We start from the raw sequence: 22341 nt of genomic DNA on the forward strand, positions 1-22341 counted from the left end.
TAAAATGAAATCGGTAATTTATTGCGGTAACTACGGACCAAATGAACTGTTCCAAATTTAAATTTTCATTAATTCAATATTTCAAATACATTATACTCCTTTAATTTGAATAATTTTAGGCAATTTTTTTCCATCACTTTGTTATCTACTATCTATATTCTATCCAGCCTCAAAAGACCTTAATATAATTTAAAAATAATTTTTTTTTTGGGAGGGTGGAAAAATATCTCGGCGTTAATTGCTTTTAAAAAAAAATATATTAATTTTTTAAACTAATAGTTAATGACTTTTTTTTTAATTATTATTATTTAAAAAAGCACCGTTTCAAGGACAGCCCAGTTTTTATTTTGAAGGATTCCTTTTTCTTTTTTTTTCCTTTTCCAGATTAAGAAATCCAAAATTTTTTGTTTTATTTTAAACAAAAATTACTACACAAATACATATATATATATTTCAAAATTCCATATCACAGAATAATTGCAAATTTTACAACTAACACATCGAACGATATTTACAGATTCCATAAAGAGAGTATATTATTTTGTTAATTTTGTCTTCTTATTTTGTAATAAAGCACTTGCCTTTTTGTAAAACACAAACTATTTAAAACATTCAAATATAAACAGAAATGTGCGTTATTTCTTGGTATAATAATAATAATAATAATGATAATAATAATAAAAATAATAATATTAATAATAATAAAATAATAGCAGAAGTTACTGAGACTTTGACAATTAAGTAATTAATTCTTACAAATATAAATTCAATCAAATTAAATTATTTGAACCTAATTTTTGTATTTTCCTTAAAAATTAAAAATGAGGTCTTGAAATCGGTCAAAACTTGTTCTTAATTGATACATCTTGAGCTGTCAGCCAGCTTTTTACCATGAATCAGTTGTTCGTATAGTTCTATATAAGAATTTTATGACTGGAGGCAGCATTACTGTGTTTTAGCAATCGAAAGCAACTATTTAGAAATCAGGAAAACTTGGTTGTTCTACAACTTTTTCAGCATGAAATTAATGCTACAGAAACCATGAATCATGAAAAGAATGGAAACCAGATAATTGTCTCGTCATTGACTTGGGTTTCCATTTTAGTTTCGTTTTATGGATACACATGGAAGATCTAATTGAGCTTATAGTCACTGCCTAACTTAGTCACAGATAGAGATTTAACTAACAGATTGTTAAACATTGTGTTAAACATACGATAAAACAGGCAACGCACGTTCATAGTACAAAGACCTTGCTAGAGCTAGTTTTGACAAGATTTCAGGGGTTTCTGCACTTCTTAACTAATTATAATTATATTTAAACTAATAAATCTCAATTTGGTAATTAAATTTTAATATTAAATCATAAACAAAGAGAAAACAGCCTGATAAGCTCCACCAGAAATAGTATGTAGTATATTTTAAGTAAAAATTAAGGTTAAATTTATTAGAAATGGTAAATGACTATTTATATATACAGACTGTTGTATTTATAAATCAGATAAAATAAGTAAAAAACAAAAAAATTTAAATTAAGGTAAGTTTAGAAGGTAAAAGTTCCAGAGATTTTATTAAACGTTTTTAAAATTTGATTAATTCTTAAACAAGCGAGAATTTCCAAAAGTAATGTAAGTTAAAAACTACAACCACATTTTAGTAATAACGCAGTCTCGTAAAAACTTAAAAACCTAAATGACTAAATGATGTTTATTAACTATCAATTAAGCCTAGTTTGTCATTATTTTGCCTTAAAAAACCAAAAATATACAAATACAATGTATTTTATAATTTCAAAAAAAAAAACCTTATTCAAAGAGACGAATTTATTTCCATTTCTGCACACTGGGAATAACAACAATCTTTACTTTGTTCACTAGAAGAATTTCCCCTCCTTAACACAATATACTGGGAGTGGGGGGAGGGTATATAAAGAAATTAATAAATAAATGCTAAAACAAGGACGGTTTATTTAGCAAGCTGAGTACTTTGACGGTCGGCAGTGGGCATCCAGGATAGAAATTGTGGCAACCGGTGCCATCCAGTCCGGATATCAACTGGCCCATATGTGCGGCGAAATGGTAACGTGATGATACTTCTGCCGTCATACTAATACTGGTGTCTCTGTAAATAAAAAAAAAAAAAGAAATAAGATTTAAGCAATTTTACTTACAGAAAATCAACTTTCTCACTGACTAAATGATTTATCCCAGATGCAAGAGAAATTATTGCTCATTTTTTGCTAAACCTAGGGACGACATAACAAGTTGATCTTTGAGGTTAACACAATTTTTAAACCAACTACTTTGTGAAACAAAAACATCATTTAACATTACGTAATCAATCGCCAATATAATTTTCCGTCATCTACTACGTAGGACCTTCAGCCTGGACGCTTTATCCTAACTCCAAGGACAGTTTCTCTTATCAGACTTCAACTGCACCCTGACCAGATTCTGTACGAATAGTTTGGGTAAGAGGTGTTGATGTTTACTTGCAGTGCCATTCCACTACAACAGTGATTCTCAACATTTTTTTTTTTCGTCCCGGCACACTTTTAACAATTTCAAAATTTGGTGGTACACTAACAGTAAGTTTAAAAGAATTTTACTTGTCCATAATACAATGTAAAATAGTTTATGTTTAAAATAATTTTAACATATTCATAGATATAAGTAGGCTTACCATAATTACGAAGAGCCAAACCGGGACGCAGAGGAGGAAGAGGTTTATTTTCGTTTTGCTTTTCGCTTAATTTGTGTTTTTCATATTCGAAATGCAATCAAAATTATAAGAACCGAAAACATATTAATAAATGGGGTCGAGGGAACGATCGGCCGGGTGTAGGTGTTGTTCAAGTTTGACCGGGACGCCGGGACAGGGATCTCAAACCGGGACCATCCCGGTCAAACTGGGACGTATGGTAAGCCTAGATATAAGTATTTTCCTTTAATTTAAACTTTACTCGTAATAAAAAAAAAAAGCGTTATAATTTTTATTGTATGCATTTCTAAAATTTGGCGGCACACTTCAAAACTTCGCGGCACACGAAACAATGGTTGAAAACCACCGAGAATTCCTCTTCTCAAATTTTTCCTCTTAAATAGCTGGATTCAGAATAGTTTCACAGAAATTAACGGCTAATTTCAAGCCATTTTTTTAATATGATCTTTTCCTATAAAGTGTTCCAATTAAAAAAAGACATTTCTGGACTAGTGAAGTAACAATATAGGTTTATCTTTTTAACTCTCTAAGTTACAACTGCCTATTGGCAGTTTGACTGCGTAATGTATAAACTTCAATTATAAAATATATAGTCAACAGTACAGGATAAAGTTTAAAAAACATCTTTGAAGCCGTTTTTTGAGGCAATTAATCTAAAAATCTTTTAACAAGAAGAGGTTTGTAGTTAACCAATTTAGATCAACTCATACTATTGGTTGCCTCAAGGTTTTCTAGCTAATATGGCCAGAATTATTGAGAAATGTTAGCGACATTTCATTTTAGCCTCAGTGATCATACTTTAGTCTTTAAGACTATAGAACAGCCAAGCCATGCAAAAATGAAAGTCTCACTTGAGCCAAAAACGTTTTAGTAATTTTTTGAATAAATCAGTATTTTTATTTGAGAACGTGGCGTGCTAACTATTTCTAACATCAAAACAATCATTGATGTGAAAGATTTTGATAGAATTATTACTATTTAAAAAAATTCAATCGCGTCAGAATCTGAGGGTAATTTTGCCTAAAGCATTTTTCAGCGCGCTTCCAGCCTCCGATCAGTGTTCTCTCGTTACAGGCCACCCTCCGGACAGTGAGCAGTAAGAAGTTTAATGTTTAGTTACTCTGTTCACACAAGTGGGCAACATACAAACATGCCTTAAAAACATGTTTTCGGGTTGAAGTGTACTCCGATGATAAATGTATTTGTCACGAATGCAATACTTACTTTCAGTAAAAGGAAGTAATATCTTTGAAATTAATGATGCTGTCTTTTTATGTAATTATTTAAAATTGACACTTCAGAGCCTGCCTTAAATCAGCTGACTTCAGAGCCGTGAGAGGAATCATTACCCAGAGATGGTTGTCCAAAAGTAATATTTCATTACTGGCTGAAATCGCCAAGGAAATCGCGCGGCAGAGCGTCGCTTCTAACGTCGAATAGGATTGTTGATAAGATTATGAGATGAGAGCTGATGGATTAGGATGGACTAAGAGATGAAAATGAAGAATTTTCAGAACTTCATTTAAAAGAAAATTTGAGAATTTCATCTTTTAAAGAATAAGAGGAGACATTTTTTAAAGCTGAGATTTTTTTAACGAACAACAATTCTACAGGAGACACTAATTGTTCTAAATAATTTTCTAATTGGACTAAAATTAAAGCAATTAGTTAAAATATTAGTGTTATTTAATTAATACAAGTTAAAGCAGAGTTTTAGTTTGTTGCAATTAGATATTAAGGACGATATGGCGGAAGATGTTGAAGAGAGGGCCGGACATTAGAGAACCTTCTTGCAAGATTACCATCCAAGTGGTTATATTGTTGTAAAGGGAATGTTTGAAAAGCTCCTTAATGCTAGACTTGCCCTTATTATTAACGTGAAAGATCATTGTAGTATGACAGTATTGTCTAAGAGACTAAGACAACTAGCAACATCCCCCGAGGGGCTGCTATAGGTCCCTTTATTGTTCTACTAAAATCAGATATTGTTCTCCGCTAACTCTCATTTAAGTCTTGCTGAACCATAGCGCTCTTCGCAGGTCTTCTTACCTTAGACAGAATCTTGAACCCACATTCTCTGGTCCATTACATTGTTACCGTCTTAGCTATTATTTGTTTACACTGTTATAACCCACCAGTCTAGATTAATCGCATCTTATATATTGAACAGGTTTTTGTAAGTAGAGCATGCGTTAAATATGTTAATCAGAAATTTCTTACGGCTTGATATTAAAGTTATATGGATCGGCTAGCTTAGTGGTCGCCACAGGCGTGACGTGTTACTTCATCACAAGCAATTCGTAGTCTTAATCAAGATAATGTATAATTTATTAAACACAGTTACAGTCCAATTAACCAAAAGTAAATACCACCAGAATTTAGTTGTCAATTACTTTTTAATTATTTAGCGTACATATACGATCCAAGACTGGTTCGAGTTTGATAATTTTTTTAGAAATTTTCAATCACTTTGTCCTTGTTTACAAAATTTGGAGGGATTTTACGAAAACCTTCCCTCAGCTGGCAAATTAATTCGGTTCTCTGACTACTCTGATCGATCACAAATCAATTTTGAACTCAGTTTGGGGTTTTGTTAGAACATCCAACCGAAAACAGGAAGTCGATTTCTATCCAGACAGACATCCTGTTGGAACAAACCCATATGTTTTGGCAATGAATTTATTTTTAAAATTTGAATAAATTTATAATCAATTAATCCTCAGATGAGATTGTTTTCTTTAAGAAAGTTTCAGGCTAAACAGTTTTTAAAAGGTAACTACAGGGCCCTAAGTAACATCTCCAAAGAGTAGCATGCAATTAGTGTTGTGGTATATTAGCTTTCTTTGGTGGCTCACATATGCACCAACAAAAAGGAAGTCCTGACAGAAGGAATTGTTCTGAAAGGTGAAGGGAAAAAATGTGAATCATTAGGCCAGAGACCACGTTTACCAATAATACTAGCTTTACTGCAGTCACCAGATGCACACACTATAGGTAATTCTCATACGATTTAGCGCTCAAGTATAACTTGGGGAAAGTGCTCGTGCACTCTCGGAAAAGTGCTTCGTGACTTTTAAATAAGAATAGAATAGAACAAATCTTTATTTCAATAAAACTATAGTACAAAAAATAAAGAAATGAAGTATAATGTACAAAACATTGTAACCTTCATAACAATGAATATTATAACCTTCATAAGCTAATTAGAAAGGTTAAGATGAGCAGGATAAGAATGCAGGGAAAAAAGGAAAGGAAAAACCTGCAGTAATCCTTTTAATATGATCTGGCCATTGCGCAGTTAAGAAACCCCGTTAATTAATGATAAATCCTTTTATCAAGACATAAACTGAACGCGGACAAAGAATTTAACACTAACTAATAATTTCGTACAAACAAATCCACTCATAACTTTTGTACTTCGATTAATTAAAAGTGCCAGACAACCTAGTGTTGGTCCACTGAACCAAATCTTTCAACAACATAGTGTATGTGAGATGCTAGTTGAGCTTTGCAAATAATAGCGTATAGAAATTCAACAAATTCAAATTATACATCACATATGTTATGCGGAAACTGCGAGTGATAAATTGCAATAAACTGAAAACCAAAAAGTGAGAAACATCTATCCACAGAATTTAGTGGTTATTCTTTACAAAGTTCAATTAAATAAAGAGATTTCAGTTTAAGAAAAAAACACCTGTACATATAGTAATTATCAACCAACCAAGTTACGACAAAAATATGGACTCTTTTCCAAGATAGTTATGAGCTTATTTTTCTTTATAAAATATAGCAAAAAACATTAATTCCTTTTAATTAAAACATAAGTTTTATGTAAAACAACTTTAGCGTGTAGTTAGCAACTATGGAAAGAATTTAGCGGTTATGTCATAATTTTAATAATGTAAACTGTTGCCAATAATATTTTATTATTAAATCTAACAAGTTTATTGCCTTGAAAACAACACTTTATTATTATTTAACAATTTATTATTCAACGATTTAATTTAATTTCATTTATTTAACAATTTATTATTTTTTAGTCTAAAAATTATTGTTTTTTTAAAATTACGTGTACATTTAATGCTAGCGATTTACTTGAAAATAAAAAACAATATATATGCAAATGCAACAAGTGTTTGCTTTTTCTATTTTACCTGTAACGGTTATGGAAGAACAGTTTTTATTACTGGTTTAGTTATTGGAGTATGTGACTTACAAACATAAATAATTTACTTTAACAGATATATAGTTCGTCATCAGTCTGCATCGTCACTTGAAATACAGTTTGAAGAAGAAGATGTTGATGGCAAATTACTAAAAAACGTGATTATTTCAAAAAGAGGAAAATTAGCAGCGGCACAATTCTAAATCGTCCACTTCAATGCGTTGAAAAATGATGGATGCAGCATTTAGACGCCAAATTTCTGATATATTTGTGTTTTGTGATGAATACGAAGCAAGTGTGAATAAATGCGCACAATTTATGACTCACAACATTTTAATTATCTACGACTGAATATAAAAGTTTTGTAGAAATAGCTCCAGGTTTGATTACAGAAAGTACGTATTGAGTAATAATTAAACTGACTACACAAATGTTCAGTCTCTGCTTGCATAGTTAGAACATTTGTAGCCTGAGACTAAACATCTATATAATATGGTTAAATAGAAATTAAAATAATATTTCCGAAATTACCCACGATGTTGCGCTTCAATCGGCATTTTCATTTATTTTATTTCCAGTTAATATTAAAAATGAAACTACAAACATATTCAATAAAAAATAAAAGTATGTTCCTCAAAGATTAGATAGAAATCCAACAAAATAATACCGGATACACGTGGATCTCTTAAGGTTATCCATAGATTAAAAGGGATACAAACTACAGAAATAAGAAAAAACTTCTTATAAATCTATTAATAAACTGAAATCAGTTTGTAAATCAATTTAAGAACAACATACGGCTGGCCGGCCGTATCTCGCTTAATACAGTTAAAATACGATCAAGATTTGAAAGTCACCGCAATCTCTGCATTCAGCTATTAGATAGGAATGTAAAAATCAATTATTCAAACGTCACTTCAAGCATCGCAGTGAACTATTGTTCGGTTACCATGTCTGCAAAGTAATTTCACGTCTCACAAGCCCACTTTCTTTCATTAGACTCGTTAATAGAAAATATTAGAACCGTTTAATTCTTAGGCTTTCAACGTTTTTTATTTTACAACCTTCTTAGTCTTAATTCTCCATTTTTGAATGATATTTTTAAATGAATCTATAACCGTGACAATCCAAGTGGAACGATTACAATGAGAGTAGTTTGCTTGAATAAAATTGCTACAAGAAGGTACCTTCTACTTACAATTTACTTGCAAGAATTGATGAGTTGTGAAGAACTTTCTAATAATTTGAAACTATACCAAAAGTTCTGTGTAAGATATGATACAATAATTTGTGATTTTTTTTATCGCCTGATCACTTTTTAATAGCTGCATCTTTGCCACTGTACCAATCTCTTTTCACCAAAGCATTCATCATCTTTTTGAGACAAACTTCCTTCGCCAATTGCATTCGGAATTATATTTTTGGGAGTGATTCCCTGGCAATTCTTTTGCATTATTCCACTGCCTACTATAATTTTAAATAGGTGGCCTCTTTTTTTGACTCAGTACAGTTAAGCTTTACGGAATCTTCCATATTCCTTTTTCTAAAATCGGTCAATTTTAAGCGATTTTTTTACTTTCAAATGATGTAGAATAGTTGTGTCGACAAGTGTATAGAAAAATGGCATGAACCTTGCTAAAACGTTTTGCAAGGGTAATGAATCTTCCATTCAAATTTGGAACACCTATTAGCTAAAATGATAGTTCACCTGGTATTTATGTCTCTTTTGAATTTTGCGGTTAACAATCAGTCCCGTACTTAGCCTAAACAGTTTCATTCATACCTCTCCAATAATTTTACCACAATTCAAAATCTGAATATACAAAAGAAAATTTTTCCATGTCTAATCTTTCCTGAGTCTGTCTGAGCAATAAACTGGCGCGTTTTCCGTTATCCATGCACTTAAGGCAGAATAGTTAACCTTCGTCAATATTTCCTAGTATAATCAGAGAAATAAATAAGCAGTTTATTTATAAATATAAAAAATTATTCCAGACAATATCACGATAAACCGTTATAAAGAACATTTTTTAACTTTTAATGAGTCTAAACAGGATTAACACAGCAAGTCCCCCTTTGACTACTGCGGCAAAGAGGTAGTACTTGATAATTATTGTAATTTTATTATAATGCACCTTTAAAAGGTATTACACACACTTGTCCATTAGAATACGAGTAGTTTATATTTCTGGCCAAGAAAATCGAAATTGCACTCCACCTTCAAACACTAAAACATTTATATCTCCAGCAGTCCTTTCTTAGAGATAAAAAGATGAAATAAATAGAAGATACCAATTAAAAAAAAAAATTATTTTAGTTCAAATAGTTCCAATCAGATAATAAAGAAAGTTGCAAAATAATGCAGAGAAAAACTTTATTATTTGTTTTATTTGAATAATAAATACGATAATTAGACATTGAAACTGCTCTGCTTCCAAGGTTTTATAATACACCGCTGTTTCGTCAGCAACACTTCAAGGATAAAGCAAACAGGAAATGTAAAGGAGGTCATGGTCTTCGAACGAAGCCTATGGGAACTTAGGAGAGGTGGTTATAGCGTTAGTAAATTTTTCCTATCTCTTCTTATGAGAAAGAATACTGATCGTCAATATGACCTTACAAGGGGAAGTGGTTTTTTTTTTTTTTTATGACGCCTGAGTACCAAAATCAGTTTTTGGAAAAATGGTACCTGTGCGGGAAAAAGAGAAAAAAAAGTATCTCAAAAACTAGAAATTGCAGGAAACGCAACTTGGTATATCAAATAGGTATTTTGGGCATTCATAGTTTTAGGGTGTTTGGAGCAATGCATAATAATTTTCCTGAAGTGAAATTTATTTTTAAATTTAGCCTTGCTAAGAGACCATAATTCCATAACCAGAGAGACATTTACAGGTCATCAAGATTTCCGAATCTAAACAAAAAATGCTTCTGAATTTCCTGAAATTTTCTCAAAAACGGTTCTTCTGATTTTCATTAAACTTGAAAGGATAACTGCTACTATATCATTGTAGTAAAACGGGGGCGGGTGTTGTTTTAGTGGTCAAGAGCGTGGCTTTGTAAGTGGGAGATCCTCAGTTCAAATCCCGCGTATGACTGCTTTTTATTTCTTAGAAAAAATTGTTTATAGTAAAGTATGAGCTTCCGCCACCGTCTACGAGACCTAATTTGGTAGTTAGACGTTAAGCCCTGTAATTACTTTTCTTTATACTCATTGTAGTAATCTGAAACGAGGTATTTCCGGGATAATATACGATTGAAAGCTCCTGGTAGTGCAGAGATAAACTTAGAAAATGATCGTCCGAGTTTAGTAGCGTTTCTACTTATACTGAGCTGAAGATTGATAAAAACCATTTGTTGGTTGAACCCGATTCTTCAATAGGAATCAAACTTAAATAAAAATTTAGTATTTGTTGACAAGAAAAAAATGGTAATAAAAACTAATAACATTTGGATCATACTGTGTACGAGGAGCCTTTCATAATACCGGTGTACCCGGGGTAACAAACGGTGAAGGCATCTATGAAGACATCAGTTAATGAAAATGGTTGTTCAGAAATTTAAATACGTCCAATACATTGTTACAATCTGGTATATTATTTGTTATTTGTTTGCTACTATTTGTTATTGGTTATAACCACCAATCTAGGTTAATAATATCTTACGTACTAACTATGTTTCTTTGGTAACTAGCGTTATATTTCTTAATCAAAAATTTCTTACGGCTTGATATAGAAGTTACATGTTCGTGCTACCTAAGCAGCCACAGGCGTGACGGTTACACTAAGCTGCTGTTATTTCTCGTCTTAATAAAGATAATTTTAATTGGCAAAATATGATATTATCCATTATTTGTTGTTTTTATCACTGTATAATCAATTACTTTATAAAATTACAAATCACTTACTGGTTCTACCAGTCTGTAATGTTATATTAGCCATGAACTGATTAATCGATTGGATTGGTAATGCAGTAAGTGAACTTTGGCAGTGCACAACTATCTTAAGATAAGTACTAAGATCGACCTTCTCTTGCGTAAAGTTAGGATGCGTTTATATGAACGAACGTATGATTTTAAAGTGCATATTGATGCAACTAGGCGGCTTTAGTGAATACCAAAGCAGTGTGTACTATACATTACTTAAATTTAAAGTTGTTCGAGAAATGTGAGAGGAATTCAATGAAAATGTCGCCCCTCATTTTAAATAAGTTTACGTCATAGAATTTTAAATTCAACATAAGTTGGTTTATACGACTATTTTCCTAACCAATCACACTATCAAGATATGGTGCCTTTTTATGATAAACTAAGATTGCTCTGGTTTCTTGCCAATGATGAAGCATAAGTTTATTAGCGTACCACACTTTCACGGGCTAATCATCCCCGCCTTATTGTCCCAGCATTCAGTGTAATAACAGCATCATTAAAGTGGATGATCCCATTTCTCTTCACTAAGGGTCGCATAAATCGGAGAAAAGTAATTTGGATGATATCCGAAATCGGTATAATCAGTTCTCAATGAGGACCACAATATATTTTTTTAAAAGTCATACCTAAAAATATCACTAATAATAAATAAATATAAATAAAAACTCACCTAATTAGCTGTAAGAGTGATTTCGCTTTAGGATTTAGTTTATCTTTCTCTTGAGATGCATTTAGTTCACAAATTAGTTTTGGCAAGCAGGAATTTTTTACAGCCGATGTTAATTTCGCCAATCTGTCTTTTTCTGAAAAATAAGAAAAAAGACTAATTATTTGCGTTCAGGTAGTAGATAAACACATTTTAATGATAATTGAGTAAATAAAATAAACTTGAAGAGCTAGCTGATATCAACCCTGTAAAATGTTGGATTTAGAAAGCTACACTTCGATAACGTTAACACCAACATTAATTATTTCCCTGCTCAATAAACTAAGAAATAAAGGGTTCCTGGTGGACACAACTCTTACAAAATCTAGATCACAATTTAATAATCAAGATGTTTAACATATAAATTTTGGTTGGACCCAATATAGGGTTACCAGCAACAACACCCGGACCTCTTTATCAATACCATCCTAAAATGATTTGTACTGCGAAAACGATTCATATAAAAACGTTAAAAGTCCTATCTACTCAAATGGGAATGCGAGGTAACAATAATTTTCCCGAAATATCTCATAAAACTGTGAAATTCAATCAGTTAAATTTGTACATCCGATTTTGACCGAATCAGTCGGGTATCCCTTGATCGGATCATAATATCAAATCTAATCTTTTGGCGATTTTCTGTATTCGTCTTTTTGAATCTGTTAAACGCAATATCGAATAAGAGAGAAACAACCTTCGGTTGATAACTCTCCGAGATATTTTCGATTTATTGAGGAATGGAGGTTGTAGTGTTTCTTAAGGATTGTGTACGAGATAAGGCGTTAAAGATATATTTGACACGAGATTAGAGAAATGAGAATTAAGTGGAATTTTGCATGAAGAAGCAGACAATATCTATACTGCTCTTCATACCGTATATCTATCAGAAGTCTTTCATTATTGCAGGCAGCAGATTGCTGTACAGCTCCTGTCCATGTTTTAAAAGCAAACTGATGGAGAATTTTTTATTCTTTCCATCGTTAAGTTACTCTCGTGCCACGGCTCTTTCTCAACCTTCGTACATTAATCCTCTGACATCTCATTCCTTCTCACCTCCTTTCTTAACGACTTGAAATCTCTTAAACTCTCTTCTTACCCCTTTCATCAAGGTAGGTATTGAACTCTTCCTTAATGATCACTTTGATATATCTTATACTTTCCTTAAAACTCACGCAATCGGGATCTGGGCTCCCTACTGGCTGAACTTCGCATCTTAAGGCATACCAATAAACACTGTCTTAATGTCGGAAATCTAGAGCGCCACACTTAAACATCTATTATAATACTGAAACATCCAAGAGATCTACTAATGAAGTAAATGGACAATCTGTATCTTGGAAATATAATTAGTGTTTCAGTCAAGTCGATTCTCGATTTTAAAGATATTAGAGAATAAATTCTCTATTTTTCTCTAAATTAGATAAATTAAAAAGTAAAGCAAAGTAATGCCTATTTTTTTTTTAGGCAGGCTTTAACGTCCAACTGCCAAATTAGGTGTCGTGGGACGGAGGCGACTAGCAACATACTTCATAATAAAGTACTTATGTTAAACAATAATTAAAACCAATGCCTAGACCGGGAATCGAACTGAGTATCACAATACACATTAGCTTTGCACGCCTCACCTCTGATTAGGCGCCTTATTAAATTAGGTAAATTTTCTAAGTAATTTAATTTAACTATTAAAACTATGGGCACACTACTATTGAATTAGTTTTAAAAATATTCAATCTTAGATAGGCGAAAACTAAATTGAAATTCTACACGATTGCAATACTACCTTTTAGAATGATAGAAATAATTCTTGTAAATGATAATTTACTTTTCCAGATACGAAATAACTTTAAAATTAGGAAATCACGAATTACCTATTGTTAACAAAACTAAACACAAAACATCTACCATAAAACTAGCGCGTCAAATTCATATAATTGGAGTACTTATGTCACAGTTGAAAAGAATAGAACGAGTTGAAAACAGTAGAGAAGCTGTGGATAAATAGAAATAAATCATCACTTCCATGACCAACTTTCTATGGAGAACAAAGCGGAAAGCGAAACTCAGGAAGCGAAAGTGGCAGACCTTCACAGTTAGCGCCACTTCCGCTGAGATTAGGGACTCAATTGATTTAACATTGTGGCGCGATGCTCCCACTTCGTCCAGATGGCCATTTTGATGTTTTTATATCCTTCTACAGTAAATATAGGTATTACCGTTCTTTACCACATGGAATATCCAAATTGTATTTAAAAATACGATCGTTTCCAAAAACACCATTAAAATATTGTAACAAAGGGCTTTGTACTTCCGCTTTTGACTCTCTTACTCTACTAAAGGAATGTACTGTGATCGTAATGATTTTAATTCTTGATTTTTCAACGGGTTTATCTACTTTGAGGTCACCTGAGTCCGAAAAGATAGTTTTTAAAAAAATGTGTGCTAAAGTGCAAACTAAAATTCAATTTGATATTTAGCTCAGGTGTCAACAGCACAATAAGGTTATGGATCTAATCAGCCTACCGGATTCAATTTACTGAATCAATTCACTAGTTTTTTTAGAAGTTAATAAAAAATTGCTCCTTACGATTTGATTAATAATTGCTGTTTCCCTTACTTCTGGTTATTATTGATTATTAAGCAAGTTTTATTAAACACTCTCACCAGCGCCACATTAATCACGACAGCACGTACTAAGGAGTGATAGATAACAAAACCTGTTTGAATTGGTTACCTAACCTCAACAGAAACCTGTAGAGTTACTGTAATATACTTGTGGCGTCAAACTATGTCATGCTTTCACACAAATGTCATGCAGTGTTAATAATCCCAAACAAAGCTTTAAGATCTGGATTTAGAATCAGCCAATCCCCAATATCTCTTTGATTAACATAAATTTAATTTAAAAAATAAATAAATAGATAATTTATTTCAAGGGCAAATCGGTGAATGTCCAACTTGTTTTCTATAATCATTCAGCCAGATCTGACATTTTACTGATATTTTAATAAGTAATCGAAGTTCACAAACATTTCTCATTACCATAATATTCTTGAAACTCAAATTAAGGGAATTCAAATATCTCAACACAAGTAGGTTCCATCTGCACAGATTGTAAGCTATCGAACTAGTCTTAGAATATAACAGCTCGTCTTTTTATGGTTCTACTCGATAAGACCAGTGATTGGCGAGAACTCAAAGCGCAAAACTCTGACAAAACGAGTAATAAACACAAATGTATTCCAAAACTAGGAATAGGTATGAAGTTACAGACCTTTTAAATTGTAAATAGACAACTCTGCGTGAAGCAGTCGAAACATACCGCGAAAAGGAGCGATTGTAGCAGAACTAAGTTGTCCTAGACATTTTAGATTAGTAGAAACTTACGAGGGTCGTTTGAAAAGTCCTTGCAAAAATAAAAACTACTTAATTTTTGGGGGTAAACCTTTTTTATTTTTCAACATAGTCTCCATTTAGGCTTATACACTTCGTCCAACGCTGCTCTAGTTTGTTGATCCCTTCCGAATAATAGGATTTGTCAAGTCTGAAAAATAGCCATTCGTTTCTGCAATCACCTCCTCGTTTGAATAAAATCTTTTTCCCGCCAGCCATTTCTTCATATTGAAGAACAAATAGTAGTCCGAGGGAGCCAAGTCTGGAGAATAGGGGGGATGTGAAACGAGTTGGAACCCTATTTCCATTAATTTTGCGACCACAACTGCTGAGGTGTGAGCTGGTGCGTTGTCGTGATGGAAAAGGACTTTTTTGTGGGCCAATCGTGGGCGTTTTTCTTGCAGCTCGGTTTTCAAACGGTCCAATAACGATGAATAATATGCACCTGTAATAGTTTTACCCTTTTCCAGATAGTCGATGAGGATTATTCCTTGCGAATCCCAAAAGACAGTCGCCATAATCTTTCCGGCCGAAGGAACGGTCTTCGCCTTTTTTGGCGCAGATTCCCCCTTGGTAACCCATTGTTTAGATTGTTCTTTGGTCTCAGGAGTGTAGTGATGTATCCATTTTTCATCCACAGTGACGAAACGACGCTTAAAGTCCTGCGGATTCTTCTGGAACAGCTGCAAACCGTCCTTGCAACACTTCACACGATTTCGTTTTTGGTCAAGCGTGAGCAATCGCGGCACCCATCTTGCGGATAGCTTTGTCATGTCCAAATGTTGATGCAAAATATTATGTACCTGTTCATTCGAGATGCCCACAGCACTATCAATCTCACGCACCTTCACTCTTCTGTCATCCATCACCATATCATGGATTTTATCAATGATTTCTGGAGTAGTAACCTCAACAGGGCGTCCAGAACGTTCAGCGTCACTTGTGTGCCCATATGGCCACTCCGAAAATTTTGAAACCACTTATAAACTGTTTTCTAATCGAAGGTGCAGAGTCACCATAATGTTTATCAAGCTTCTCTTTAGTCTCCTGAGGCGTTTTGCCTTTCATAAAGTAGTGTTTAATCAACACACGAAATTCTTTTTCGTCCATTTTTTGAAAATCACTCGACTTCCTCGATTCAAACGAATGCCAAACACAAAGAAATAGACCGATCTGGCTGAAACTTGGTGTGGGTTCTTCCAAGAGATGGTACTAACTAAACATAACCTCGATACGCGCCAGTGGTGCTATCTCTCTGACTTTGCACGGACTTTTCAAACGACCCTCGTATATTGGGTATAATGTGTTCGTAATGAATTAGAGCATGAAATTCTGCCATTTTATCTAATTGCCTAATTACTTTGTAAAATTGCCCAAAACGCTACTTTTTCCATTTCAATTAAACATAAGACTGACAATTATTGAGGCTTTTTAAGGGTTTTTTTAATCAAAAGCCAGGAAGGAGAATACCCAATTGAATAAAAAGGAAATGTGCAACTTTTTTCCTTAAAGGATTGATTTTAACAGCAGAAAAATAAATTTAGGGAAAAAATTTAAAAATATGGTTTAAATTATTTCCTTTAATAGCTGTAATATATAAAATGGCAACATAAATTAGGCAGTATATATAGGTTATCTATTTCATTTTTAGTTTAATAAGATTTATATTGAAAATTTCGTTTATTACTTTATTATTACTAATTTAGAATTTTTTAAATAATATTTTAATTAATAATCTTAATTTGTACAATACGCGATTTATAAACTAACTTTTGTTCAATTACACGTTCTTGAAAGTTTGTAGAATTATACTCATAGCATAAACTTCATACATCAACATTTTCTAAATTTACTAGACATTAAAGAAAATGTCACAGTTGCACATTCAGCCGGTAACATAAATAAATAAATATCAGATTTGTTAAACTATTTTATATATGATTCTGAATTTATTTAATGGGTCAAAATAGCCAATCATTCAAGCTGAAATACTTTCATGATTATAAATAAAAAAGCCCACGCTGCATTCAATGGGGTTTTAGGCTGGATTTAAGCGCAAAGTATAATCTAATATTTAACAAATGGCTGTTATTTTTATTAACTAATATTATTATTTACTTTATTAATAATTAGTATTATTCTTATAAAGCAGACCGGACTGCTCGAGCGTTCTCGATACCGCCATGACGTTATTGCTGTACGTCGGTATTTTGACGTTGCTAGTACAGTGGCATACACCGTTAGAATCGTTAAGATGGGTTATGGAGATTTATTTTTGAACAATGGTAATCTCCTAAACACATTAGACAGAAAGTGAAGGTGGTCAAATTTGGAAATATTATTATACTTTCGGGATTTTTTCTATCAAAAATTATGAGGTATCCGCCTCCAGTTAAGTTGTAAGTTTTCAATTCGGTTGTTACGCTGCACAAGTTTGGGGCTTTCTAAGGTTAAAGATATTGGAGAAAACGTAAGAATTTACTGCTCTCTGCTTGTTTTAATCCCCCCTACTTATCCCTAAATGGTTTGCAGAAAGCTGATGTAATTTTTTATTGTGTGCAACTCTTAACAGACTACTAAAGGTACAACCATGTTTTTGGGTTCAAAATATGTGTATTTATAATTCTGAGATTTATATTTGGAGAATTTCTAGCTGAAACGGTTTAACAAATCGCAGATGAATACTAAATTGATTTATGTGATTAAAAAGTCAAATCCCGAGGTTAAGGTCGAACTCGATTGGGGGTCGAAATCTGCCCCTCTCAGTGCCTTCCTCAGTATCAGAGAGACTGCTAGCCGACAAATGTATATATATATTATTTTAACAAACGAAAGCCTTGGTCTTGTTGTTGCCTAGTGAGAATTCGCTTCCTGTAAACATCATCATCTACACGATATGAATATTAATTCCTGATTAAAGCCATATATAGTTTTCATTCATATGAATTTAATTTTACTTCACTACAGCGAATGTACTATTGTATATGGAAAAACCTTTGAAGGAAATTCCTGTAAAATTTAAATTTTAACTTTGGAATAACTTTAACCTTTGAATAATTAGTGAGTATTTAAAATTATATGATTCACTTATTAAGCTCGATTAGCAGTAAAAATAAGCGTAAAGACAAACCCCTAACTATCAACCTCTCTAGAAACCTAAAACTTAATCCAGAATCTGTACAAATTTTATTTTTTATAATTTTCAAAAATTAAAAAATCCATTTTGTAGAATGGTACTGGCCAGTAAAGGAGATCGTTTAAGTTGGAATCGGCTCGCCTATTTGGGACCCACACGAAATACGAAGTAGCAGCTTTCTGCGCCTTTTTGTTTTTGTTTTTTAAATATTTTGTTCCCTCATAGAGAGAACATTTTGTAAAAAAAACACTTATTCGAGAACAAGGAGTCGACAAAACGAATGATTAAGATATAAACTCAATTTCGCCAATTGGGTATTTGCCTCGTAATAAGTAATAAGTTTTGTATGATCTTCTAGAATACCAACGATTTAAAATACCAGATTTATTGGACTATCTTGAGGGAACAAGAAACAAATATCCAATCGTAAATTAAGGAAATTAAGTTCTGATGACGTAAACAGGATTATGCATTTTTTTCCTTTTGGGTTGAATGACGTATGGCGCTAATTTTTTGAAATTCACAAACAACAGTGATTCGAAAAAAAAAAGTAAATTAAAAAATAAATAATCAAAACGCATTAATTTCTCGTTCAATGTATAAATAATTATTTTTAAAACAACACTAACTAGTCGAATGTAGCCTTGAAACACTTAATAAGTTTGTTCCGATTACTAAATTTCCAGTTTGGGCGTAATTGGATTCGACTATCGTATAATTGTGGTCTGGTTTGTGTGATAATATTTACCTTCACCTAAATTGCAGCCTGTTGAGGCTCTTAAAAAGGTAATTTCTGATAGATGACAGCAGTAGTTCGTAACTTACTCACACAGTTGCTTGGAAGAGAAAGAGCCTGCGGTCCTGACTTTTTTGAAATTTTGATTCTCACAAAAAAAAAAAGGTTAAAAGAGAGAGCGAGCGAGAGAGAAACTTGTCTCATTTAAAAGAAATTTTTGGAGGGAATTAACGTCAGGTGTATTTAGCATACGGGTGGCTCGTAGTTGGCATTACAAGACATTAGACGCATCTAAAACGTGTAGAATATTAATAATAATTAAAATTATCCAAACTTCGGTACTAAGGAAATCGCTGATTATTGGTACAGCACTAACTGCAGTTTAATTAATTTACTCACGTTTCTGCGATTTGGTTTTTTTTAGACAGTCAGTAGGTATATGAATTTTGAGGAGTTATAACCAAACCCTACTTTAATGAACTAGGCAATTTTGGATTCAGCGTTTTGGCATATCTTTGTTGTACCACTATTACAAAAAATACTATCTTTGCAGCATACCGGTGTCTCGCTACAGAGTATTTTTACAGTTGGTGCCCTATATTAAACTAGAGCAATTAATCGTTTAAATGAGGGGTCCCCAAACTTTTTATCCAGGGGGCCAGTTCACTGTTCCTCAGACCGTTGGAGGGCCGGACTATAAAACAAACTATTTTAAAGTAAAAAAACAAAACGGGAACAAATAGAATATTTCAAATAAAGAACAAGTAAATTTAAATCACCAAACTGCCCAGTATTTCTGTGGGAACTATGGGCCTGCTTTTGGCTAATGAAATGGTCAATGTCCGGTTTAGTTATAGTGCTTTGCCTTTCTTCCTACTTCTAGCTGTTATTTTACACTGCTTTCGGAGCCGTGACGCGTGCATCCCGCGTCACCGGGGAAGTAGTACTGTACATGAGCGAAGCAGCGCTTTGCGGCACCGCCACATATAGAGCTCCTCTCTGTGACTACCAATGAAAGAGATGCCCCTTCCGGAAGTGCGGCGAGGGCCGGATAAATATCCTCAGGGGGCCGCATGTGGTCTGGTTTACATCCTCAGCGAGGAAGGTAAAAAAGAACTTTTAAGAAATTCTAGCAATACAGAAGCAAGAGTGGGCATTACCAACATTTTTGATTACGTAAATTAGGGTAACGGAAAGTTCACAGCGGACACCTGGAAATGACGCAATCCCGTGTGTTTTCTGTGAAATTTGCATTAATATTCAACAACATACGTGAGTTGCAGGTAAAACAATAGGGACATTTCACTCAGCTAGAAAAGAAAATATACTGCGTTCTTTTTAATTATTTCTACATAATCTTTTAAACAGTATACATATATCTCGAAAAGTGCATCGTCATAGTGTAATGTAATTTTAGTTGGCTTACCACACATATTACTGCACAAGGAAAAATGCAATAAATAAGGAAAAAGAAATTATGTTGAATGAGAAGGAAAACAAAGGATGAACGTTATATTATAAATAATCTTCCACATTCTAAATTAACCACATCCTTCCTTATTCAAGGCTGAAATCTGGAAGAGAATTAGGCTAATAATTATGGACCTTATTATTATATCCTCACTTACGTGTAAAACCATTTTCAATTCTTAGAAACTTTAGGGAAAACTCATTATATTATTATTTTAGCTGATCTTTGAATGAAATTTTTTGGATCTAATAGTAGAATAAAAAAATAATAATAATAACCTTCGTTACCTCCAAATATGCGGAAAATGGATTATAAAATATTAATCTATTTATTTATTTATTTAATGATTTAAGGCGCTTCAACATCTGAGGTTATTGGCGCCCAGAGCTTTTTTCAGTGCACTGCTGACCGTCAAAAGTGTTCCTCCGATACAGACCGGTCCATCACTATACGAGGGTCGTTTGAAAAGTCCTTGCAAAAATAAAAACTACTTAATTTTGGGGGGTAAACCTTTTTTATTTTTCAACATAGTCTCTTTTTAGGCTTATACACTTCGTCCAACGCTGCTCTAGTTTGTTGATCCCTTCCGAATAATAGGATTTGTCCAAGTCTGAAAAATAGCCATTCGTTTCTGCAATCACCTCCTCGTTTGAATAAAATCTTTTTCCCGCCAGCCATTTCTTCATATTTGGGAACAAATAGTAGTCCGAGGGAGCCAAGTCTGGAGAATAGGGGGGATGTGAAACGAGTTGGAACCCTATTTCCATTAATTTTGCGACCACAACTGCTGAGGTGTGAGCTGGTGCGTTGTCGTGCTGGAAAAGGACTTTTTTGTGGGCCAATCGTGGGCGTTTTTCTTGCAGCTCGGTTTTCAAACGGTCCAATAACGATGAATAATATGCACCTGTAATAGTTTTACCCTTTTCCAGATAGTCGATGAGGATTATTCCTTGCGAATCCCAAAAGACAGTCGCCATAATCTTTCCGGCCGAAGGAACGGTCTTCGCCTTTTTTGGCGCAGATTCCCCCTTGGTAACCCATTGTTTAGATTGTACTTTGGTCTCAGGAGTGTAGTGATGAATCCATGTTTCATCCACAGTGACGAAACGACGCTTAAAGTCCTGCGGATTTTTCTGGAACAGCTGCAAACCGTCCTTGCAACACTTCACACGATTTCGTTTTTGGTCAAGCGTGAGCAATCGCGGCACCCATCTTGCGGATAGCTTTGTCATGTCCAAATGTTGATGCAAAATATTATGTACCCGTTCATTCGAGATGCCCACAGCACTAGCAATCTCACGCATCCTCACTCTTCTGTCATCCATCACCATATCATGGATTTTATCAATGATTTCTGGAGTAGTAACCTCAACAGGGCGTCCAGAACGTTCAGCGTAACTTGTGCCCATATGGCCACTCCGAAAATTTTGAAACCACTTATAAACTGTTCTAATCGAAGGTGCAGAGTCACCATAATGTTTATCAAGCTTCTCTTTAGTCTCCTGAGGCGTTTTGCCTTTCATAAAGTTGTGTTTAATCAACACACGAAATTCTTTTTCGTCCATTTTTTGAAAATCACTCGACTTCCTCGATTCAAACGAATGCCAAACACAAAGAAATAGACCGATCTAGCTGAAACTTGGTGTGTGTTCTTCCAAGAGATGCTACTAACTAAACATAACCTCGATACGCGCCAGTGGTGCTATCTCTCTCTTTGCACGGACTTTTCAAACGACCCTCGTACAGTGAGCTGTTAGAAGCTTCTAGGAAGAGAAAATCTAAGGGTCAGCAGCTGGATTCAAGCCCGGCATATCCACTTGGGAATCGCTAACCGCATAGCTTTTATACATTGAGAATAGATTATAAATTAGTCGTTTTGATTCGTGAGATAGTTTCGACTTCTTCCGAGTATAGGTACAAAAGTTTACTACATTTATTCATTTCCAGTCTTTTAAATATGAAGGTCCAACTTCAGTCTTTATGACAATGAACATGGTAAGATAACGAACCAAATTTGCAGGAGCAAGCTTTAAATAAAATTACAACTTATTGAGTCAAGTATGGCTGACCGTCAAGAGCTTAACCGAA

At 33.5% G+C, this 22341-nt stretch overlaps 1 protein-coding gene across 3 annotated transcripts in view; it reads right to left on the reverse strand.

Annotated features, from left to right (window-relative positions):
• Positions 1-359: 359 nt before the first annotated feature.
• Positions 360-22341, reverse strand: part of geko — a 34601-nt gene continuing 12619 nt past the window's right edge. For all 3 annotated transcript variants that reach the window (XM_074140041.1, XM_074140026.1, XM_074140030.1), the window contains exons 3-4: positions 11485-11617; positions 360-2121 (exon numbers count right to left, since the gene is read on the reverse strand). In XM_074140041.1, the coding sequence (XP_073996142.1) occupies positions 1950-2121; positions 11485-11617 (305 nt within the window). In that variant the 3' untranslated portion in view covers positions 360-1949. The remainder of the gene's footprint in view (positions 2122-11484; positions 11618-22341) is intronic.

This window comes from Rhodnius prolixus, unplaced genomic scaffold (assembly GCF_049639745.1).
Source record: "Rhodnius prolixus isolate KJV_2025 unplaced genomic scaffold, Rpr scaffold_1, whole genome shotgun sequence".
In the NCBI taxonomy this organism is placed as follows: domain Eukaryota; kingdom Metazoa; phylum Arthropoda; class Insecta; order Hemiptera; family Reduviidae; genus Rhodnius; species Rhodnius prolixus.